The following is a 19687-nucleotide window of genomic DNA, read 5'->3' on the forward strand; positions in this document are numbered from 1 at the left end:
AAGCTGTGCACCAGTTGATTAAAGACAGAGGCAGAGCCAAAGTGCTAAAATTCAACCCCAGCAGCACAATCATCCCCCCTTCCCCCCCCTCCCTCTCCCAGATCATCCTACTCCTCACCCAGCCACCAGTCAGTTGATTCCACATATTCTGCAGTGTGATATCTGATAGAAAAATTATGGCAGTAATTAGGCAATGTATCAGGACTGGAGAAATGTTGCTTGTGGAGTACCACAGGGGGAGGCCTGATAGCCGAGTGGACAGCGCTCTGGACTTGTAATTCTAGGTTTGATCCTGGTGATGGCAGAAACAAAATGGGCAGTTTTCACTCTGATGCCCCTGTTACCTAGCAGTAAATAGATACCTGGGAGTTGGACAGCTGTTAGGGGCTGCTTCATGGGGGGGGGGGGGGTGCATGTGTGTGTTTGGGGGTGGAAAATAAAAATAGTAACAGTTGATTGATTGACAGTTGAGAGGCGGGCTGAAAGAGCAGAGCTCAACCCCCGCAATCACAACTAGGTGAATACAGGGTTCAATTCTTGGACCAGTAATGTTCATTGTCTAAGTAAATAATCTACCAGAAGGAAATGGAAAACAGAATTAGATGAACTGGTTTACTGGTGATGCCAAGCTACTAGGGAAGAATATTGTCATTTAGTTCAAGAAAACCTGGAAAAAATGTGTATGGAGGAACACAGCAAATGGGATTTAATGTGAATAAATGCGTGTTATTTCTGTGTAATGGTGTCATGGAAAGTAGACTAGGAGAAAATATGCCAAACACGATCTACAAATTGTGAAAAACTTTAAAGAATTCTGATAAAATAAGATCTGGTGTTTCTGGATAGAAAACCGTTACTGAGGACCCCATAAAGAACATTGTGAGGAGCAAGCATATGCTATGCTTTCCAATTTCAGAATTGCTTTTTAAGTACTGTACTTAGTGAAATATTAAAAATTGTTCATGACCTTCATGAGGCCAAAAAAAGCTATTAAGAGAGGTTAAGTGGTGCTAAATATACCAAAACTAAAAGATAGAAGAATAATAGGTGATAGGATCATTATGTACAAAAGGTAATAGATATCTACAAAATTGACAAGAATTTTTGGAGATTGCCACTTCAAGAACAAGATGATATAGGTTCAAACTAAAAAATAGCTGCAAAAAAAAAAAAAGAAAGTTCCCTTTTGCCAGCAGTGGTTGACACTTTGAACAAGTAAGGTGGTTGTGAAGGTTAAAATCATCAGTACAGTAGTTTCAAAGCACCATATGACAATTCTTGGAAGACAGGACACAAGCATAGCTCTCATGCTATAACTACTAAGGTAATTACACATAAATTGTTTGCAGTGTTCAGGGGTTAATCATATGCATGTATATCTGTACTTTTGTAATTTTTGTGGTAAAATGATTATACTTCTATATATTCAGCTATGCTACCCAAATTATGATTCATATAATGGAATTTTTAACACCATTCCTGCCCATTCACTCATTTCTTTCCATAAACATTTCGGCCATCTCAGGGTCCCACTCGGCAACATTTAAAATATTTATTCTTGTTTTCTCAGTTTTGAGTTACAACTAGATTTAGTTTCAATGTTTGCAAATGAATTTGCTAGCATATAGAAGTCACACAAAATGTCTTAATAGGTTATGCATGACAGTGCTTGAATAGTGTCCTTGCTATGAGGTGAGGCCGGTTGTTCCATAAGGGATTTCATTTGACTCATTAGACTGTAGGCAACCCCTACCCCCAGAAAAAAGGCCTACATCCCTCTAATGCATATTGAGGTTTGTTACATACCTTTCTAGGCGATTAGTGTAGTAAATTTTTTGTTATCAAGTAACCCTGAAGCACATTCAGGCAAATACAAATTCATCATGGCTACTTCCTTCCCATCTATAATAAACAAAAATCACAACATTGATTTATTGTGTGTCATTTTGAACGTGGCACATTGTGTAATCATTGGCAAACAGTCTTGTATCAGTCATAACCGAGTCATTGGTGGGTGCAAATATTGCGTAATGATGAGGATTTACACTCACTCTAATATTCACGATCAGTTTATTCATTATTTATTTTGACTGGCATATGATAGTGATTATTTGCAAACAATTTAATATGAAAATTATATTTTCACAAACTGGTGAGGAAGGGTGGCATCCACTCCTGTCCTCCCTCATTTCCCCACACACTGATCGCCAGTCAGCTGATGGCTGCTTTATTATGTCGGGAAGCAGCTACACCACACACTTGTTTTCCATTTTCATTCAAATGGAAATACATTCCAACTTTATAATAATCTTCATTATGATTGCTCCAATAAGTACATCTTGTTAAAAAAGACATTACAGTGCAAAAATAAAAATAATTGACAATAACATCTGTGACTAACTTGTGGTTTTAGAATCTTTTATAATTGATATTTTTGTTAGTGCAGTATAAACTCCTTGCATGATGTCCTTTCATGGTCCTCAGGTGACAGTTTTCTATCCAGAACCACCCGTAGATCTTTATAAGAATTCTTTACATTTTTTTCCTCATAATTTGTAGGTTTGCAGAGCTGATTTTCTCCTGTTCCACATTCCATAATGTGGCATTTTTCACACGATTTTCCATTTTCCAAGTGTTGCTCACACACTTCATCCAAGTCATTGAAGGGCATGACAGTCTTAAGTTTATCTTCCCTAGTAACTTGGCATTATCAGCAAATGTATTAATACAATTTTGTATTCAATCTGGTAGATCATTCATATAGATAGTGAATATCACTAGTGCTAGAACTGAACCCTGTGGTGCTGCTCTAGTAACATTTTTCCTATATGGTACATTCTCCGATTACTACCCTCATTTTTCTGTCGGAAAACTTTTCATCCGTGTAAAACGTCTTGACTGTCACACCCTCCAGTATGTTGCCGTTTCCAGAGCAACCATTTGTGTGGGACTGTGTCAAAAGCTTTTATTTAGGTCCAAGTAAATGCAATCATTCCAATAATCTTTCCTGGAATTTCTTTGGCTTTTTCATAGAAATGAAGTAGATTTGTCACACAGGATCTTCCCGTTGGAAAACCGTTCTGTTAATATATAATTCCTCTCCAAATCTTTTGATTTCTGGCCATCTCATAATTTGAACTAATCCTACTTTCTAGTTCTGTACCTCTGTACTGGTATAAATTGTTTCATCATATATATCACAATTTGGCATAAATGTCATTTACTCTTTCCTAACAGATCTTTTTCAAATTCATTAAAGAACTTTGTAAATCTCTTGTAAATTATAATGCATTGAATATTTGATTTCCATAATGACATCGTTGCTCTCGCCCTATGGGGGAAGGTACTGAAAGCCAAATACATCTTTTCCTTGTAAATAATGAAATACAAAGTAAATACGGCATTGATGACATGTCCCCTCCCATTCTTTTGAGCTGTTTTACATGCTGATACATGAGGCTCCAGGATGTGGTTAATGAATCTGCTGGTCCAAAAGTACTTTTTTGCTTTCTAGGTTCCCAGTCTATTAATTTTAAATTGAAGTAAAAACTGATCAACAATCATGATTTATCTGTATGGGCTTTTACAATAATCTCTCATGATATTAAAAGGCCCTCCCCTTTGTCATTAGCTCCTTTTAGTCCATGTATTGTAGATTGTAGGAAATAATGATTTATCAGTTTTATCATTCTGATTTGCAGATCTCCAGCACCATTGTCAACTGTTCAAGGGTTATCAAGTATTAGTTCTTTACCCATTAGTCATTCATCAGAATAGCAGTAACTCCACCTTTTCTAATGTTTCACATAACCGTATAAGATAGCCCCTCGGAAATACTGCCTTATTTACAATTTTATCTTCCTGTATTCTCTCTGCTTGTGTGACAATATCTGACATTTAAAGCTGCATTGTCATTTAACTCCAGTAATTAGTTTTTCTTGTACTTTACCCCATCACCGAAGTGGCTATGGTGAGCCCGTAAAGTCTGTTAGTATATACACAATTTTCAGGAACATTCCCCCCCTCCCCTCCTTTGCCCTTCACTCTTCCTCTATTTTGTTGGTTACTCTCATGTATTATCTCACCAGCTTCCCGATCACCTTGCAGAAAAACAAATGTCTTCATTCCTACCCTCATTTAAACATTTTCTTCAAAGTTAAGTTTCAGCTTGTCTTCCTTTGAAAGCTTTTGTCATGATGACCATTGTTTTCCCATCTTCATTTTACAATTTCCTGCCACTCCTAAGCATTTCTGTCTTTCATCAATCAATTTAATGTTGCCTTAAACCGCACATAATTAGGCAAAACTGTTTTGGCTAGCCTGTATAGTCTCACATTCTTATCCATGTCTATCATATCTATTTCTTCTTCACATTTGCCCCCCTTCATTTTCCACATCTCATTTTCTTTCACTAGTGTCTCCTTACCTCATTAGTCAACCTGGCAATTTCCTGCTCTTTGAAGTGTTTTCTAGTAAGAATTTAATTTCTCTATCCAATGAAAAACTTTTCATTAGTCTTTAGCAGATCCTCAGCTTTCACTAACTTGCCCATAAAACTTTAATTTCTTAAATCTTTCTCACTGAAACCCTTGGAAGTGTTCTTATTGACAGCTCAGTACCCCATAACATTGGCCATTTTGTGGTTGATTCTCATCTGCTTCCATGTGATAGACCTTGTTACAGGTTTTCACTAATTCGTATCTTTCAAAACTTGGTATGTTTATGCCATCTGGGACATGCCTTTCAAACCTCTCCTTTTCTCCCGAACCATAACTACACCTAGATAGTGAGTTAATCCTTTAACCTGCTTAATAGCCACCTTAATAGCCATCAACACCGCTGTGCACAAAGAAATAAAAAAAAATATTGTCTTATAAAAGTGTTCATTTGTTCCCTGACCACAGGAAAATAAAATATCGTTGATGATATTTTGGCCGCAATAGGGCGAGGAAGACACAAAAATTTCCTGGCAAAATTGAGATGTTGACAGTAATTGTCGGAGGCGGTCAGCTCTGCCCGAGCTGTCACGCTCATGTCAGACAATCCTGCTATGCCACAAAGATATTGCCTAATTATTTCAATGTTCACCATGATTTTTCTTAGATTTTATTTTTCTTCTGCCAGAAATGTTATTCAATAGTGTGTAGTGTGACATCTATATAATGTGTGAACCATCGCTATACTTAAAAATATAGTGTGCATATTAGTGATTCAGGTATGTTCATAAAACAATAAACAAATAGTTTTACTGTTATTACACTATGTACACAGGTTATATACAAGTACATTATCTGCATGTTTCGTTCGCCATAACGAACCACTAAGTTGGTATGGCGAGTTAAAACAACGCGTGACCGCCACACCAGCCAACAAACGATGCCACCTCCCTCACCAACATTTCTCCTTCCACAATACTGTTTTTGCTTTTATTCACTATATACAGATGTTATATATATATATATAAGTATCTACATGTTTTGTTCACCATGTGGACTACTATGCTAGTATGGCGAGTTTAGACACACAGTCAGCTGACGCTCCCTTCCTCCTTCACCAAAATGGCTCCTCCTAACATCTTTTGGTTTTATTACACTATATATACATGTTATATACAAGTACCTACATTTGTGTTCACCATAGCAAACCACTAAGCTGGTATGGTGAGTCCAATAACAATATGGTGGTAACAATAACAGGTTGCTACACAGTCAGCAGACGATGTTACCTCCTTCCCTCACCAAGATTGCTTCTCCCACCATACTATGCACAGTGCTAATTATCACCACAGTCCTGCTATTATCAGTATCCTGGTCATTTTAATCAGTCAGGTGTCTACTGTAATACTGTACTATCATTGCTAAATAATAGCAAGTACATGTTCATACATATTTAGACTTTAGGCGATGCTGTAGTCACAAGCTGAACAGCAGTGCCGTTAGCTCATGCTGTGTGTACTAGCCTTGGTTGCTCACTCAGTACTGAGGCGCACTCACCTGGGAATGTTACCCACGATTAAAAAAAAAAATGGCGTCTGTTTACTAGAGCCCCAAGGAAGCTGATGTGAACTCCGTGTAGCTGCAGGACATTTAAATTGTGTGGTACCCAAAATTGTATATATACAATGTGCGCTGTTTAACCCTCAAACCGCTAGGGGCCCAAATGGAATTCACACCCACAGGCGCAACAAAAAAAAAAAATTCCAAAAAAATCTTTCGTCTTATAGAAGTGTTCATTTTTGTTCCCTGATCACGGAAAAAATAACAAAAAAATTGTAGGTGGCATATTTTAGCCGCAATAGGGTAGGGAAGTGTGGCAAAAAAGGGGCGTTGGCAGAGCCTTCGCCAGATGAGGTCTACTCCGCCCGAGCTGTCAAACGGCAGTTGCCACAAATATATTATTACCTAATTATTTCAATGTCTCTGATTGATTTTTTCTTAGTTTTTTTGCAGTAATATTATTCCATACAGTGAATTGTGGTATATTTATATTATAAAATGTGTGAACCATCGCTGTACTCAAAATTATGGTGTGCATATTAGTGATTCAATTATTATGTTCATAAAACAATAAACAAATAGTTTTGCTGTTGTTACACTATATACACAGGTTATATATAAGTATTTGCATGTTTTGTACACCATAACGAACTACTAAGTTGGTCTTGTGAGTCAAAAAGCATTGAGGAGTGACCGCCAAACACCAGCGAGCCACTCACTGCCACTCCATCCCTCAACACCACCTCACTCACCCTCATTCACCTCCTACAATACTCTTTCTGTATTTATTCACTATACACAGACGTTATATATACGTATTTACATGTTTTGTTCACCATAACTGTACATCTAAGCTTGTATGGTGAGTAAAGGCCACAAAGACGTACCCTGGAAACACAAACCGAAACTGTCTCTATTTTCCGCTTGTTACAACTTGTAATAAAGTTGTTACATCTTGGCTTAACGTGTTTATGACGTATTAGAACGTTGTTACAACTTGCTATATTGGTTGTTATAACTGGTTAGGAGGGGTTAAAACTTGTTCGAACGTTGTACCAACGTCGTAGTTTCGGTGTGTGTTTGGCGGGTAGCTACTCACACAGTCAGCTGATTGGCGGCCGCCCTCAAGGCCAGACGCACTAATATTTGTCCTTCAACAATATTGTTTGTGGTGTTATTACGCTATATACACATATTATATATAAGTATCTACCTGTTTTATTCACCATACCTGAACAAATAAGCTGGTATGGTGCCCAAAGACCATAGTGGCCATCAGTAAACACCATGCCAAGTCGTGCAGACGACGCTCCTCCCTCACCAAAATGGCGGCTCCCAACCTACTCCTCTCACTGTTATCTCACACTATACACACGTTATATATAAGTATCTACATTTGTGTTCATCATATCGAACCACTAAGCTGGTATGGTGAGTGCAGTCAATAAATGGTGGCCACACACAGTCAGAAGACGACGCCACAACCCTCCCTCGCACAGCCTTACGCCTCCCTCCATGGAGCACAGCGCTAAATATCACCACAATCCTGCTATTATCAGAATCCTGGTCAGTTTTATCACAGTCAGGGGGCTTCAGTAATACTATCACTGCTAAATAATAGCAGTATCATATATATTATGGTATTTGTAGGAGATGCTGTGGTCACAAGCTGAACAGTGGTGCTGTGAGCTCGTGCTGCGTGCGCCAGCCTTGGTGGCTTGCTCAATACTGACGCTGTAACACCCAAGAATGTTGGCCTGGATTTTTTTTCTAGGTGGCATCTGGCAACTATCGGTTGTGGCTGTACTAAAGCTGCCCCTATCCCAGGCGGGGAGTTTAAATTATAGCGCTAGACACGAAATCATAGATAAATGATGTGCGCAGTTTCGGTTTTGTCACTGATATCATTTATATATGATATGCGCGGTTTGAGGGTTAAGGGTTAATTCCGTGTGTTGTCATCAGTCTATATCTTCATACAAGGTTGCATATTATATCAGGTTGCAATTTGTGCTTTGAATAAAATTTCTTGGTAAGTATGCTTAATTGTTTTATGTAAAAAAATGTTAATTTGGACCATACTTCACCAGAGTTACCAAAAAAAAAATTTGGACAATTACTTCAAAAACCATTTTAATTGTACATTTTTTGTTTGGTACTCTTTGTTCAATTACACAAGTAGATACACACTAAAAGAAAATTCCCCTCCCCCACCCCAATAAAATTGTATTGGTTATTTATAGTGACTGTGTGTCTTGGAAGCACTGTGCACACTGGTTTTGGGCTACTTGGACCATATCTTAGAAAAGGGACATGATTTTTATCAAGTTATCTTTTTGTTTCATATTTAGTACAGTGGTACCTTCATTTACGATCGTAATCTGTTACCAGAGACATGTGAACCAAAATGAATTTCCCATAAGAAATAATGTAAATTGAATTAATCCGTTCCACACCGCCAAAAATATTAACTTAAAAATACATTTTATACCGAATACGTCATTTTGGACTACAGTACAGTACAGTATGTATATCTTACCTTTTATGAGGACTTGTTGGTGTATGGTAGATGGTGAGGAGAGGTGTTAGTGTTGGGGGGTCCCCTTCCATTATAACAGAAGTGATGTCATTTCTGGGGTACTCTTTCCTATATTTTGCAGGCATACCACTAGGACCTGGTTGTGGCTCACTGCTTGCTTCTCTTACTAAAAATGTCTATAGACACTTGTTTTTCCCCTACATTTTAACACTTGTCTGTAGTGAGACATAACATTCTCACAATGAATGATCTCTTGTTTTTCCTCTTACTGTCATCCTCACAACTATTTTCTTAGGTTGAACATTACTATTGACTTTCTTGGAACCCATGGTGTGATATATAAAGAAGAACTTTCATGTTAAAAAAAAAAAAAGCAAGCAGGCAAACTATGAAATTCTCGACAAAGAATTCAAGCGGGCCGTGGTCGTCACTTTGCGAGATAGGCTTGTAAACAAAAGTGCCAAGCCCCACGCACTCGTTCGACCCATACGCGTATGAACAGACATCGTCTTCCAAGTAAACCGTCGTGCACCCATTTAGATTTTACAATAAATTTGAAGTGTAAAAAAAATTTGTCTTCTAGGGCAGTCGTCAACCGAGGTTCCACTGCTAAAAAAAAAAAATGGCTGGTTTTAGGCCCTGTTGGGGATGTGCTGGGAAAATGGCTATTGCAACTGAAAGGGTTAATAAAAGTAAGATGGCTTAGAATTTTAACCAATTTGTATAGATAAAATTCTACATTACTTCCATGATTAAACTTTTTCAATGGAGCGAACAATTTATTTAGACGAAATGTTAAAATTAGGACTTTAGAATGTAAATTTTATAATTAGTGTGTAATAGCTTGAAGGGTGTCCTTTGACCCATTATTGGAGTTGCTTCATCAGTTGTGTGTGCCTCTAGCTTGGCTTACCAGTAATATTTCATTTGGTAAAGTGAAGATTTACCAGAAAAATTTCTGATTATGCACTTCAGTGGATGCTAAAACCTCCAAAGCAGGAGTAAGATTGAAATTCTCTTAAGATTGATTTCTACATTATGCTTATGGTGTTTTGTTACATGAACCGAGGCCTTTGCACAAATTTGTTAATTTTAAATATTATCAAGGTTAGAGGTTTTTCCCTTGATGTTTCCAAATTTAGATTCACAGATCATTTGACAGTTGGCCCAAGTGATTCAGCTGTAGACTGAAATTGGCTCCTATCTGGCTGCACAACATTGTTCTGTTCCATGTATTTGATGCTTATCAAATAGACTGCAAACCACCTTTCAATAATGTAGTGTTAAAAATGACAGCATTTATTTATTTGTATAAATAGTTGCTCTGCAGAACATGGCTAGGACAGTGTTAAGTACTGATACTTTTTGGAAGTGAATTTGTATTACATAATTTTGGTTGTAATGCAGTGCTTTAAGTGATGTCTGGTATTGTCGTTTAGTAGTGCACCTCATATTTACTTTGGTATGTGCCAGTCTTTCACAAAAAGTGAAGATTTCCAGAATGTTTTGATTGTGAAAACTTATTTGGGGATTGAGTATTCTTGATATTTGGCATCCTCGTACAAAAATTAAGTAGCATGATTAAATGATTAATCATTTGTTTATTTGTATGGTTGAAGGATGATCCATCTCTTGGTATTTAGTGAGCCCCTCTGCTCATGTAATTGCCATAAATCAAATTTTGTCATGCCCAAAGATTGGCCATTGTTGATTGGTGGACTAATAAAGTTGCCTCTAGTTACCTTGGGAATCCTCCCATTGGTGAGGCTGATCAGTTTCCAAATATTGTATGGTGACTGAGTGGAGAGTATCTCCCACAGGATGGGGGTCATGGTAATCGCCGAGGGCAGACTCAGTCCTCCCCAGTGCGTCCGTCACCTGTACGCAAGTTTCCTCAGCGGGATCAGCAGTACAACCCTCGACGATCCTGGGACAACGAATCTTCCCAGCGAGGCAGGGGTGGCAATTCTTATGGCTCGGCTGGACGTCACATGCCTGACAACCAGCTTAGAAAAACAGCTAAGGCTAAGAGGGGTAAACCTAGGTCTGATTTGAAGGATGTTAAAGGTCCTGCCAAGGACCAGAAGAAGGTGAAGAGTGAGGAAGACGAAACAACTGGAACAGCCAGCGACCAGAAGGGAGACAAAGCCGAGGGTGATGGTTCCTCAGCTGGTACAAAAAAGAGGTAAGGTTCATACCCAATATGCTGCTGAAATTTGCATCCCAGATCAGTTCTTGACTGGCCTTGGCAATTGGTTGTGTTTTGTGGAGGTGCTTGCTACCCAACAATAGTATCTACAATTTTGAGAGGCAGTGAAGCACATCACTAGCAGGTGATGTACTGCATCTGCACATTCTCAGGATCAACTGTACACAGTTTATTAAAATACAACCTAAACATTTGTTCTAGACAATTTGTTGGATTTTGCTGCAATAGGTATGACAAATGTCGTCAGTTTTTTTAACTGTCTAAAAGTTTTTTCATAAACTGTTGATAAATGTATAGTGGACATTATTGCTCTGGTCAATTGGTGGCATAATTGAAGGTAGGGTGATAGTTTCTTCTAGGTGTGGTGGCTATTCAAAATTCTTCTATGCAATGTTTGATAAAAAAAACAACTGGTTCTGGTTAGAGAATTGTCAGTTTTTTGGGGTACGATTTTTTTTCCTCTTCATTTGGCTGCAGCTGTCCCCAGAAAAATGTAAGGCTCATGGCCAAAGTACTTCTGAAATTTGCACGTCAAATCATTACTTGACTAGTTTTGACAATTGGGTGTTATTACAACCAGACAGTAATTTCTAAAACTGCTGCACAACATATCCAGGCTATGTAATTTTCTTTGTTCTGACTACCTCTAAGGTTCATAATCTATGAGACTTAGTTTGTCTATTCGAGGTTGGATGCCAGACTGTTATGGCCTCGTCAATCTTTTCAGGGTGTAAAGTGGGTGAAAATAGGGTGGTTAGGGTCAGCTACCCCTATACCCTTCATGATGCCAAATTCCAACATTGCTGAATACAAGACCATCATAAGATTCATGGAGCATTTTTTTTTTTTTTTTTTTTTTTAATACATGATTAGGTGTAGGTTCAGCTCAGCCACGGTATGGTGTATCCAGCAGCACCTAGGTAGTGAAGGTAGATACAGGAATGGTGGTAGTGAAGGTAGATACAGGAATGATGGTAGTGAAGGTAGATACAGGAATGATGGTAGTGAAGGTAGATACAGGAATGATGGTAGTGAAGGTAGATACAGGAATGATGGTAGTGAAGGTAGATACAGGAATGATGGTAGTGAAGGTAGATACAGGAATGGTGGTAGTGAAGGTAGATACAGGAATGATGGTAGTGAAGGTAGATACAGGAATGATGGTAGTGAAGGTAGATACAGGAATGATGGTAGTGAAGGTAGATACAGGAATGATGGTAGTGAAGGTAGATACAGGAATGATGGTAGTGAAGGTAGATACAGGAATGATGGTAGTGAAGGTAGATACAGGAATGATGGTAGTGAAGGTAGATACAGGAATGATGGTAGTGAAGGTAGATACAGGAATGATGGTAGTGAAGGTAGATACAGGAATGATGGTAGTGAAGGTAGATACAGGAATGATGGTAGTGAAGGTAGATACAGGAATGATGGTAGTGAAGGTAAATACAGGAATGATGGTAGTGAAGGTAGATACAGGAATGATGGTAGTGAAGGTAGATACAGGAATGATGGTAGTGAAGGTAGATACAGGAATGATGGTAGTGAAGGTAGATACAGGAATGATGGTAGTGAAGGTAGATACAGGAATGATGGTAGTGAAGGTAGATACAGGAATGATGGTAGTGAAGGTAGATACAGGAATGATGGTAGTGAAGGTAGATACAGGAATGATGGTAGTGAAGGTAAATACAGGAATGATGATAGTGAAGGTAAATACAGGAATGATGGTAGTGAAGGTAAATACAGGAATGATGGTAGTGTAGCTGTGGCCTTGGTCACCTGAGCCATGCTGGATACCCAAACTAATTGTCAGAATCTTTGAAGCAGGACAGTGGGATCGAACCAGTATCCTGGGTCACCTCAGATGCATTTTTGCGATTTCATTGTGTAATTAATAATACTAGTTACAGTTGGTTTTAAAAGAAATGGCTTTGTTGTGTTTGGCAAATTGGGATATCACACTTTTTTTTATTAATTTTCAAGCGAATATTGTGTAATGGATAAATGGTTTGAATACACAATGAAACATAATTTGTATTGTCAGTGTCATTGAAACTGAGCCAAGTTTTGCCTTCCAGTTTTAGTGTAAGATATATTCGCGTTATCCTTAAAACGTAGGTGTAGTTTCCAATTTCTTGTTAGGATAACTAAAAATTTTAGGTACTAGAGGAATGAGATTTTATCATGTTAGGGAGCACAGTAAATATTTACATATTACACATTCGCACATACTGTATATGGTACACACTTCCCAAGTAGAAATTTACCTTAGTAGATGGTCCTTGTAACAAGTTGTGCTCACTGAGAGCAGCAATTTTTGCGAGATGTCAACGGTGGAGTACTTGTGATAGTTGATCAATTCAAACACATGTACTAGTAATTGGAATGTCAAGTATCCAGATGTTTAATAAGAATTTTGCAGTCCAAAGAGTAGTGAATCTAGGAAGAAAAGTTGTATATTAAAAGCTCTAGTTAAAAAAGTTAAATATATAGATGCAACTAGTGGCTTGGATAAAGATGTAATTCCTACCCATGTGTACACATGCAAGTTGGTGTGGTATGAAATTGTAAATTTAAAATGATTGAGATTGAAAGTCTGAAGCATGTGGTGTTAAAATGAACAGATTGAGGAATATAAATATAATTTACTGTACTTGCTAAGGACTGGGGATGGTTAGTGGATTTGGTGTCAGTGCATCACAAGATAGCAGCTCAGGTTATCCAAGAGTTGAACATTCCCATCTGTCCCCTTGGTATACCACTCAACCTGTCCTCTTAAAAATGTCGCTTTTGGGCGTTTAGCAGTACAGTATGGCCGAAAGTGGATGTAATTTAAAAATGAAAAAAAGACATGAAAATAAATTTGGGATATTTTTTTCAACAACAGTAAGTTAAGGGTTCTATGGTAGGTTAGGTGGGCAGGAAATTCTCATAAGGTTTCAAAACGTCATGAAAAACGTTAATTGAAAGTTTCCTCTTCTAACCTTACCGAGTAAGCCGGACGACTCAAACAGAAAACTGGGACAGTACATCACTCGAGTCGATTTCATTTCAAATTATGTCCTAATTTGGCCATAGCAAGCATACGAGTGAACAGCAACGTTATTTTTAAGAGGACGGGTTGTACCGCTCCCAAATACGTTTATGACTGGCAGGTGCAGGGAGCCTTGAGACTGCCCATCAAAGAAATCGTCTTCCTAGGCATTTAATGCTTAATTTTTGGACTGGCTGTTTGTAGCTGCCCCGTGCATACTCTCAACAGTACCATGAGGGAACCATTTTGAGTTTAAAAGAATGCAATAATAGATTAAACAAGCAAAATGCTGACCTTGGGTATAAAGACTGGAAACAGGAAAGAAAGTATCACAGGTAGTATTCATATGTGCAAGGATATAAATCAGACTGTACATTGAGAAAAGTACAATAGGTCAAGAAAAGTATCTTGCAAATAATTCCAGTATTTCCACATAAAAGAAAACATATCTTGCTGAACAAAATGCTACAGTATAACAGACACTTTACTGGCACTGAAACAAAGGACAATTGTCTAAATAATGGAAGGCAAGAAAGTCTGCCAATTGACATCATACTGGTGCCAGGGAGGAGGCAAATTGGGCAGTGAAAGTTGCCATCTTGTCCTCTATTAGTGATACATGGATGAGCAAGTCACTGTCTGCGATAAAGGGAGTCCCAGGAATATAAGAGGATGTGAACAATGCACAAGGGCTGGGAACCATAGTTGAACCAACAACAGATCTACCAGCCGTTTGACGAGGCTACCTAAGGGCTCGTATTAGACCAACAGAGAAACGGCTGCACCAGAGGAAAGAAGTAAAGTTTTGTAAATTCTGGTCCAAGCAAGAAATATCCACTTTGTACAAGTGCTCCTTCAATTGGGAAAGGGATCAGTATGAGGCCACTCACTGGCCCATTTGAAAGTTTCCCAAATCCCAAGCAAAGAGTACTTATCTGTTAATATGTCAAATTCACACACATTTGACAAGAGCCTTCTGCTAGAATGTTGGTTACTACTCAAATGTGGACTGCATTGAATACCAAACCCAGAGCCTATTCAATGCAAACTCCATGATATCAAATTCCCATCTCAAACACTAATCATATTTTTGACCTGCTGACCTTCAGTTTCTTCTTGCTTGGTATCATATAGTACACATGTTAATTATAATGTCTGCTCCCATTTCTGTTCCAGGTGTTTTTACCTCCACCTTATTAACTTTTACATATACACAACTGTTTTATGCCTACATCACATTAATGTTTTTTTTTTTTACTCTTCAATTAAAAGGATTTCACTACTGTTAATGAACTCCCTTTGATATGGAAAAATGAAAACAGTATGATGCATTCAAAACACTATTTACAGTGGAACTGCAGATGGTAAGACTGAGGTAGAACAGTCTGATGAAGCAGCAGACGACAAAGAAAATGCTGAGGAAATGGATACTACTGAGAATGAGGAAGATAAAGATTTGAAAACAAAAAAGGTAATGTACAGTATTTGCATTTTTATTGATACCTTGTTATTGCATTTTAAATTATTTCCATGGCACTGCAATCTTGAATATCTTGATACTTTGTTGTAATAGAAGTGTAATAAATCAAGCTCTTATGTACATTGTACACTCATTGTACATTGTAGCCTTTGGTAAATATCTGGTAATGTGCCTTAAGTTCTTAATCTTGACTGATAGTGCTATTTTTAATACTGCTCAGCTGGCCAAGTACTGGACTATACTGTACATAAATTTCTACCCACCTTCCCATGCACCCTCCTACACTGTTCAATCCATAAATTTTATAAAAACAAAATTAAGAATTGTCATTATTATTTTATAAACATACTTATTACATATATTTAGCAGTGAAATTCCTTTAGCCCTTTTGCTGTGATATACATTAATAGTTGAATGGCATGCAAAAGTATGCATTTCTTAAATTTATGATTATAATAAATACATTTGTAACAGTCATATATTATTTTAGTCATTTTGTTTTAAAAGATTTGGATATAATTGTACACTTATACCAGTGTTAGCCTGAAATACACGCACCCTTCAAATACTGAACTGTCGGTGATCATCGAGACAGGTCAGTGTGCAGTTTACCCAGACAAATTTGGTGGACTGTTCAAAGTGAGGTTAAAGGTAGAAACTGGATTTATATGATCGATAGTGATATTAGGTAGTACTGTACAGTACTTCAGAATATAAAAGTGAACATGTGCATCATAGCAATGTAATAATTAATGTGTTCCTGCTTTTATGAAATTGTACTGATTATAATTATTATAAATTATAATCGGAGTACAATTTCATAAAAGCAGGAACACATTAAGTATTACACGGGTGCTATTGCATCTCCTATACTCAATTATACCATCCTGTTTGTATTCAAAAGTATGGGTGTTTGCAGGATAATTAAAATTGCTCATATGTGAGTAAACAATGTTTTAATTTTGTGTTTCTCAACAGGAAGCATTTGTTCCTAAAGAAATCCTGAAGTGCCATATGTGTGATGTGGACAACTTTTACTCTATTAATGTAAGTGAATTGAAAATATCATGGGTTTATAATTTTGCTGCTATTGCAATAATTACAACTTTCCCCTTTTTACTTTATAAATACAGTACAGATAACCTGCTAATTAGGTCAGAATTTTTAATTCATGAGTTACTTGTTCTTTTGTTTATTGGACATGTGTGTGTGCCTGTTGAGGCTTTTGTTGCATAAAGATATTGTAACCACTGCTGGTGAGTGTCAGACATTAATAGCTTTAAATGTTTTTTCCATGTTGAACTAAAAGGCATGCATTATTGGGTAGAAAAAACAATTGATACTAGAGAGTATGTAGAACCTTTCTTAACCATACTTAGTTTTTTTTTGGGGGCATCTAAGCGTTTGCCATATAACAAATGCTGTAGCAGATAACTGGTTAAAATATTGAAATTATGAATTACATTTGAGGAAAAAATTCATTTTGCATTTGGGAAACTAGTTACGTATAGCTCCATAGGGATTCATTATAGTTTTCACTGAATTAATATTGCCATGTTCTGGCTTCATTATTTCAATTCTATAAAGAATGGAGCAGTGATAAATCCAGAACCATCTTGCCTGTGTTCTCATCCCTGGATGCTCTGGGTTGTGTGGCTAAATCCCTTTTAAATTCTCACCACATGGGATTTCCCTTAAGCCGTAATTAGTTTTATTTAATTACAATAAAATATTGTAATTGGTTTTAATTGTTTACTTTGCAGTGTTACCAAAAACATTTAGAGTCAAAGGCCCACAAGACTACTGCCCATGCATACCATGGGCAAGGTGCTGCTATTCTTGAAATCCTGAGGGCTGAGGCAAAGGTAAGTTTTAAAGTTATTTTGTCATGTTCCTCCCCGATGGTAAATTTTACAACCATATTAACATGCACTCCATTAGTGGAGGTGGGAGGGCGTATATTAAAAATAAGTGGGGGGGGTTAACTTTCTATAAACATGGGGGGGGGGAGACTGTAAATAATGTAACATTTTACATATGTTTTATCAATGTGGTACTTGCAGAACCCTGACACAAGACTAGAAAGAGGCTGGTGTCAGGGTTGAGGGGGACAACCCTGACACTACCTTGTCGTTTCTGGGAAACTTTGTCCTTAGTTCTCCCAAAGTTTCCCAGGGACAACTGGCTCCCCTTTCTAGGCTTGTTAGGCTTGAGGAAGTCCCACATTGATAAAGCTTAATAAATATAATGCTTTACTGTGAAACTTGGGCCCTGGGGGAATTATTGGGAATTTTATAGCTTTCAGAACAACTTACTCTGATTACCTAACATTAAACCAGGGTTATACTGATACTGATAATGATCAGTATATTTTATTTAAATTGTGTGAAATAATGAATTAACACTTAATTCATATCAACTGAAATTAAATATTATATGAATAAAGATTTAAGTAAACTAACTATAAAAGTTAAAATGAACTGTAAATTGCTAGGCTACATATTTCATCGACTAATATTAAAGGCTGCCACCACTCTGTTATATCTATGAACAGAGGTGATTTACTGATACTGGTATAAAGTACCTATGCGCTTTGTTAAAGCTACACTGTGTAGGGGTAAAAGTGAGCAGCCCCACCCTCACTGATGCGAGTTGTGTAAGCTTTAGACCCTGCTTCATTCACCTTTGCCACTTAACTCTTATCATTTACACTAAATTAATACGTGTTCAATACTTTTTGTTTAACTTACTGCTAAAAAGATGTGGAATCAGAATGCACTCACATTCTGGCTGCACCAACACCTTGCATCTTAAATGTTGACATTAATCTAAACTGAATTATTCCACGTTCACCACTTCGTAAATCTACCCTTAAAATTACCAGTCTTCACTGGCTTCACAATTCCACCCTTGGAATATTAAATATAATGTTCTATAATATATAACCTATAATATTATAGGAGGTTATATACCCTTCTATAATAATAATATTAAGGGGCCTCGTAGCCTGGTGGATAGCGCGCAGGATTCGTAATTCTGTGGCGCGGGTTCGATTCCCACACGAGGTAGAAGCAAATGGGCAAAGTTTCTTTCACCCTGAATGCCCCTGTTACCTAGCAGTAAATAGGTACCTGGGAGTTAGTCAGCTGTCACGGGCTGCTTCCTGGGGGTGGAGGCCTGGTCGAGGACCGGGCCGCGGGGACACTAAAGCCCCGAAATCATCTCAAGATACCCTCAAGATTATAGATCTTATAATAGCGTGATGTATCAAATGAACAAATCCACAAGGATTTGTTTAAGAGAGGCTGCAGGATCCAAGTAAATTCAGTAGAATTTCTGGTTGCAATTCTTTGACCATGTTGTAGCTCAATGGTTTAAGGCAGCGTCTGGGATGCTCTCGGACGCAGGTTCGAATCCTCGTCACAGCCCTTGTGGATTTGTTCATTATAAAACTTAGTCTGGTCTTCTTTATAATGCCATAAAATTGTTTGTAATAATAATATATTTAATTGGCTAGAATATTTGAAACAATGCAAATTATTTCAACTGTTTTTAGTGGCTGTGTTCATGGTTTTTTTTGACAGTATATATTCTCAAAGCCATATCAATCTGAAACATTATTTTAGAGTAAAGTTGACTCAGGCCTCTTGATAATTTCTTCCACCCTGTTAGTTACTGATATATGCCATAACAAGGTCTTAATTTATAACCTTGTAATATTAATTTTTGTGTTATTGAAACAATCATTTTTTTATAATTTTCTCGTTTCCATTAATTATGCGGTCATTGCTGCAAGATAATTCCCAAATATCAGCGTTAGGTGAAAACTAGATTTGTACTAAATTGTTTCATTGTACTGCATGTAATGTGAAATCATTCTTATAATTTGTATTGTAAATATTACTGTACCAAAAAGATATTCTGGATTTTGCAGATCTCAAAGTAATTTCAAATGTATAATTTTGTTTCTCACAAATAGCTGGCTTGTCAACGTCAAATCTTGTCTGCTTGGAAGAGTGGAGCTAGAGGAAACCTGATGCAGTGTGGCAAGTGTCAGTGTAAAATTGCTGGCACACTCCAGGAACATAACAAGACTATTGAACACAGTTTGATATCTCAGTACTTGAAGGTAAAGTGTTGTGGTCATGCATACACCATCAGAGGAGCTCTAGAGGAACATCGCCTCTCTCTTCTTCACTTTAAATGGCAGATGGAAATGGAACAGGAAATTAAAGCAAGGGAGGAGAAAAAATTAGAGCAGGAAAAGGATATTTCTGAAGAAGAGATATTAAAGAAGTTTCAAGATGCTGTGGACGAGTTCAAGGAAAACAATTCAGAAGAATCGTACACTTCAGAAACGCTTCCTCCTTATGACCCTGCAGTTCCTGTAGGTAAGCAGAGCTACTGTTTGTGCTTGTTTATGAAT

At 37.5% G+C, this 19687-nt stretch overlaps 1 protein-coding gene across 2 annotated transcripts in view; it reads left to right on the forward strand.

The window, feature by feature from the left end:
* LOC123768419 (zinc finger protein on ecdysone puffs) overlaps nt 1-19687 on the forward strand; it is a 40681-nt gene that overhangs the window by 14879 nt on the left and 6115 nt on the right. For both annotated transcript variants that reach the window (XM_045758922.2, XM_045758923.2), the window contains 5 exons: nt 10356-10720; nt 15132-15252; nt 16240-16308; nt 17025-17126; nt 19241-19652. In XM_045758922.2, coding sequence (XP_045614878.1) covers nt 10356-10720; nt 15132-15252; nt 16240-16308; nt 17025-17126; nt 19241-19652 — 1069 coding nt within the window. The remainder of the gene's footprint in view (nt 1-10355; nt 10721-15131; nt 15253-16239; nt 16309-17024; nt 17127-19240; nt 19653-19687) is intronic.

Source organism: Procambarus clarkii, chromosome 35, assembly GCF_040958095.1.
Source record: "Procambarus clarkii isolate CNS0578487 chromosome 35, FALCON_Pclarkii_2.0, whole genome shotgun sequence".
NCBI classification, from domain to species: Eukaryota; Metazoa; Arthropoda; class Malacostraca; order Decapoda; family Cambaridae; genus Procambarus; species Procambarus clarkii.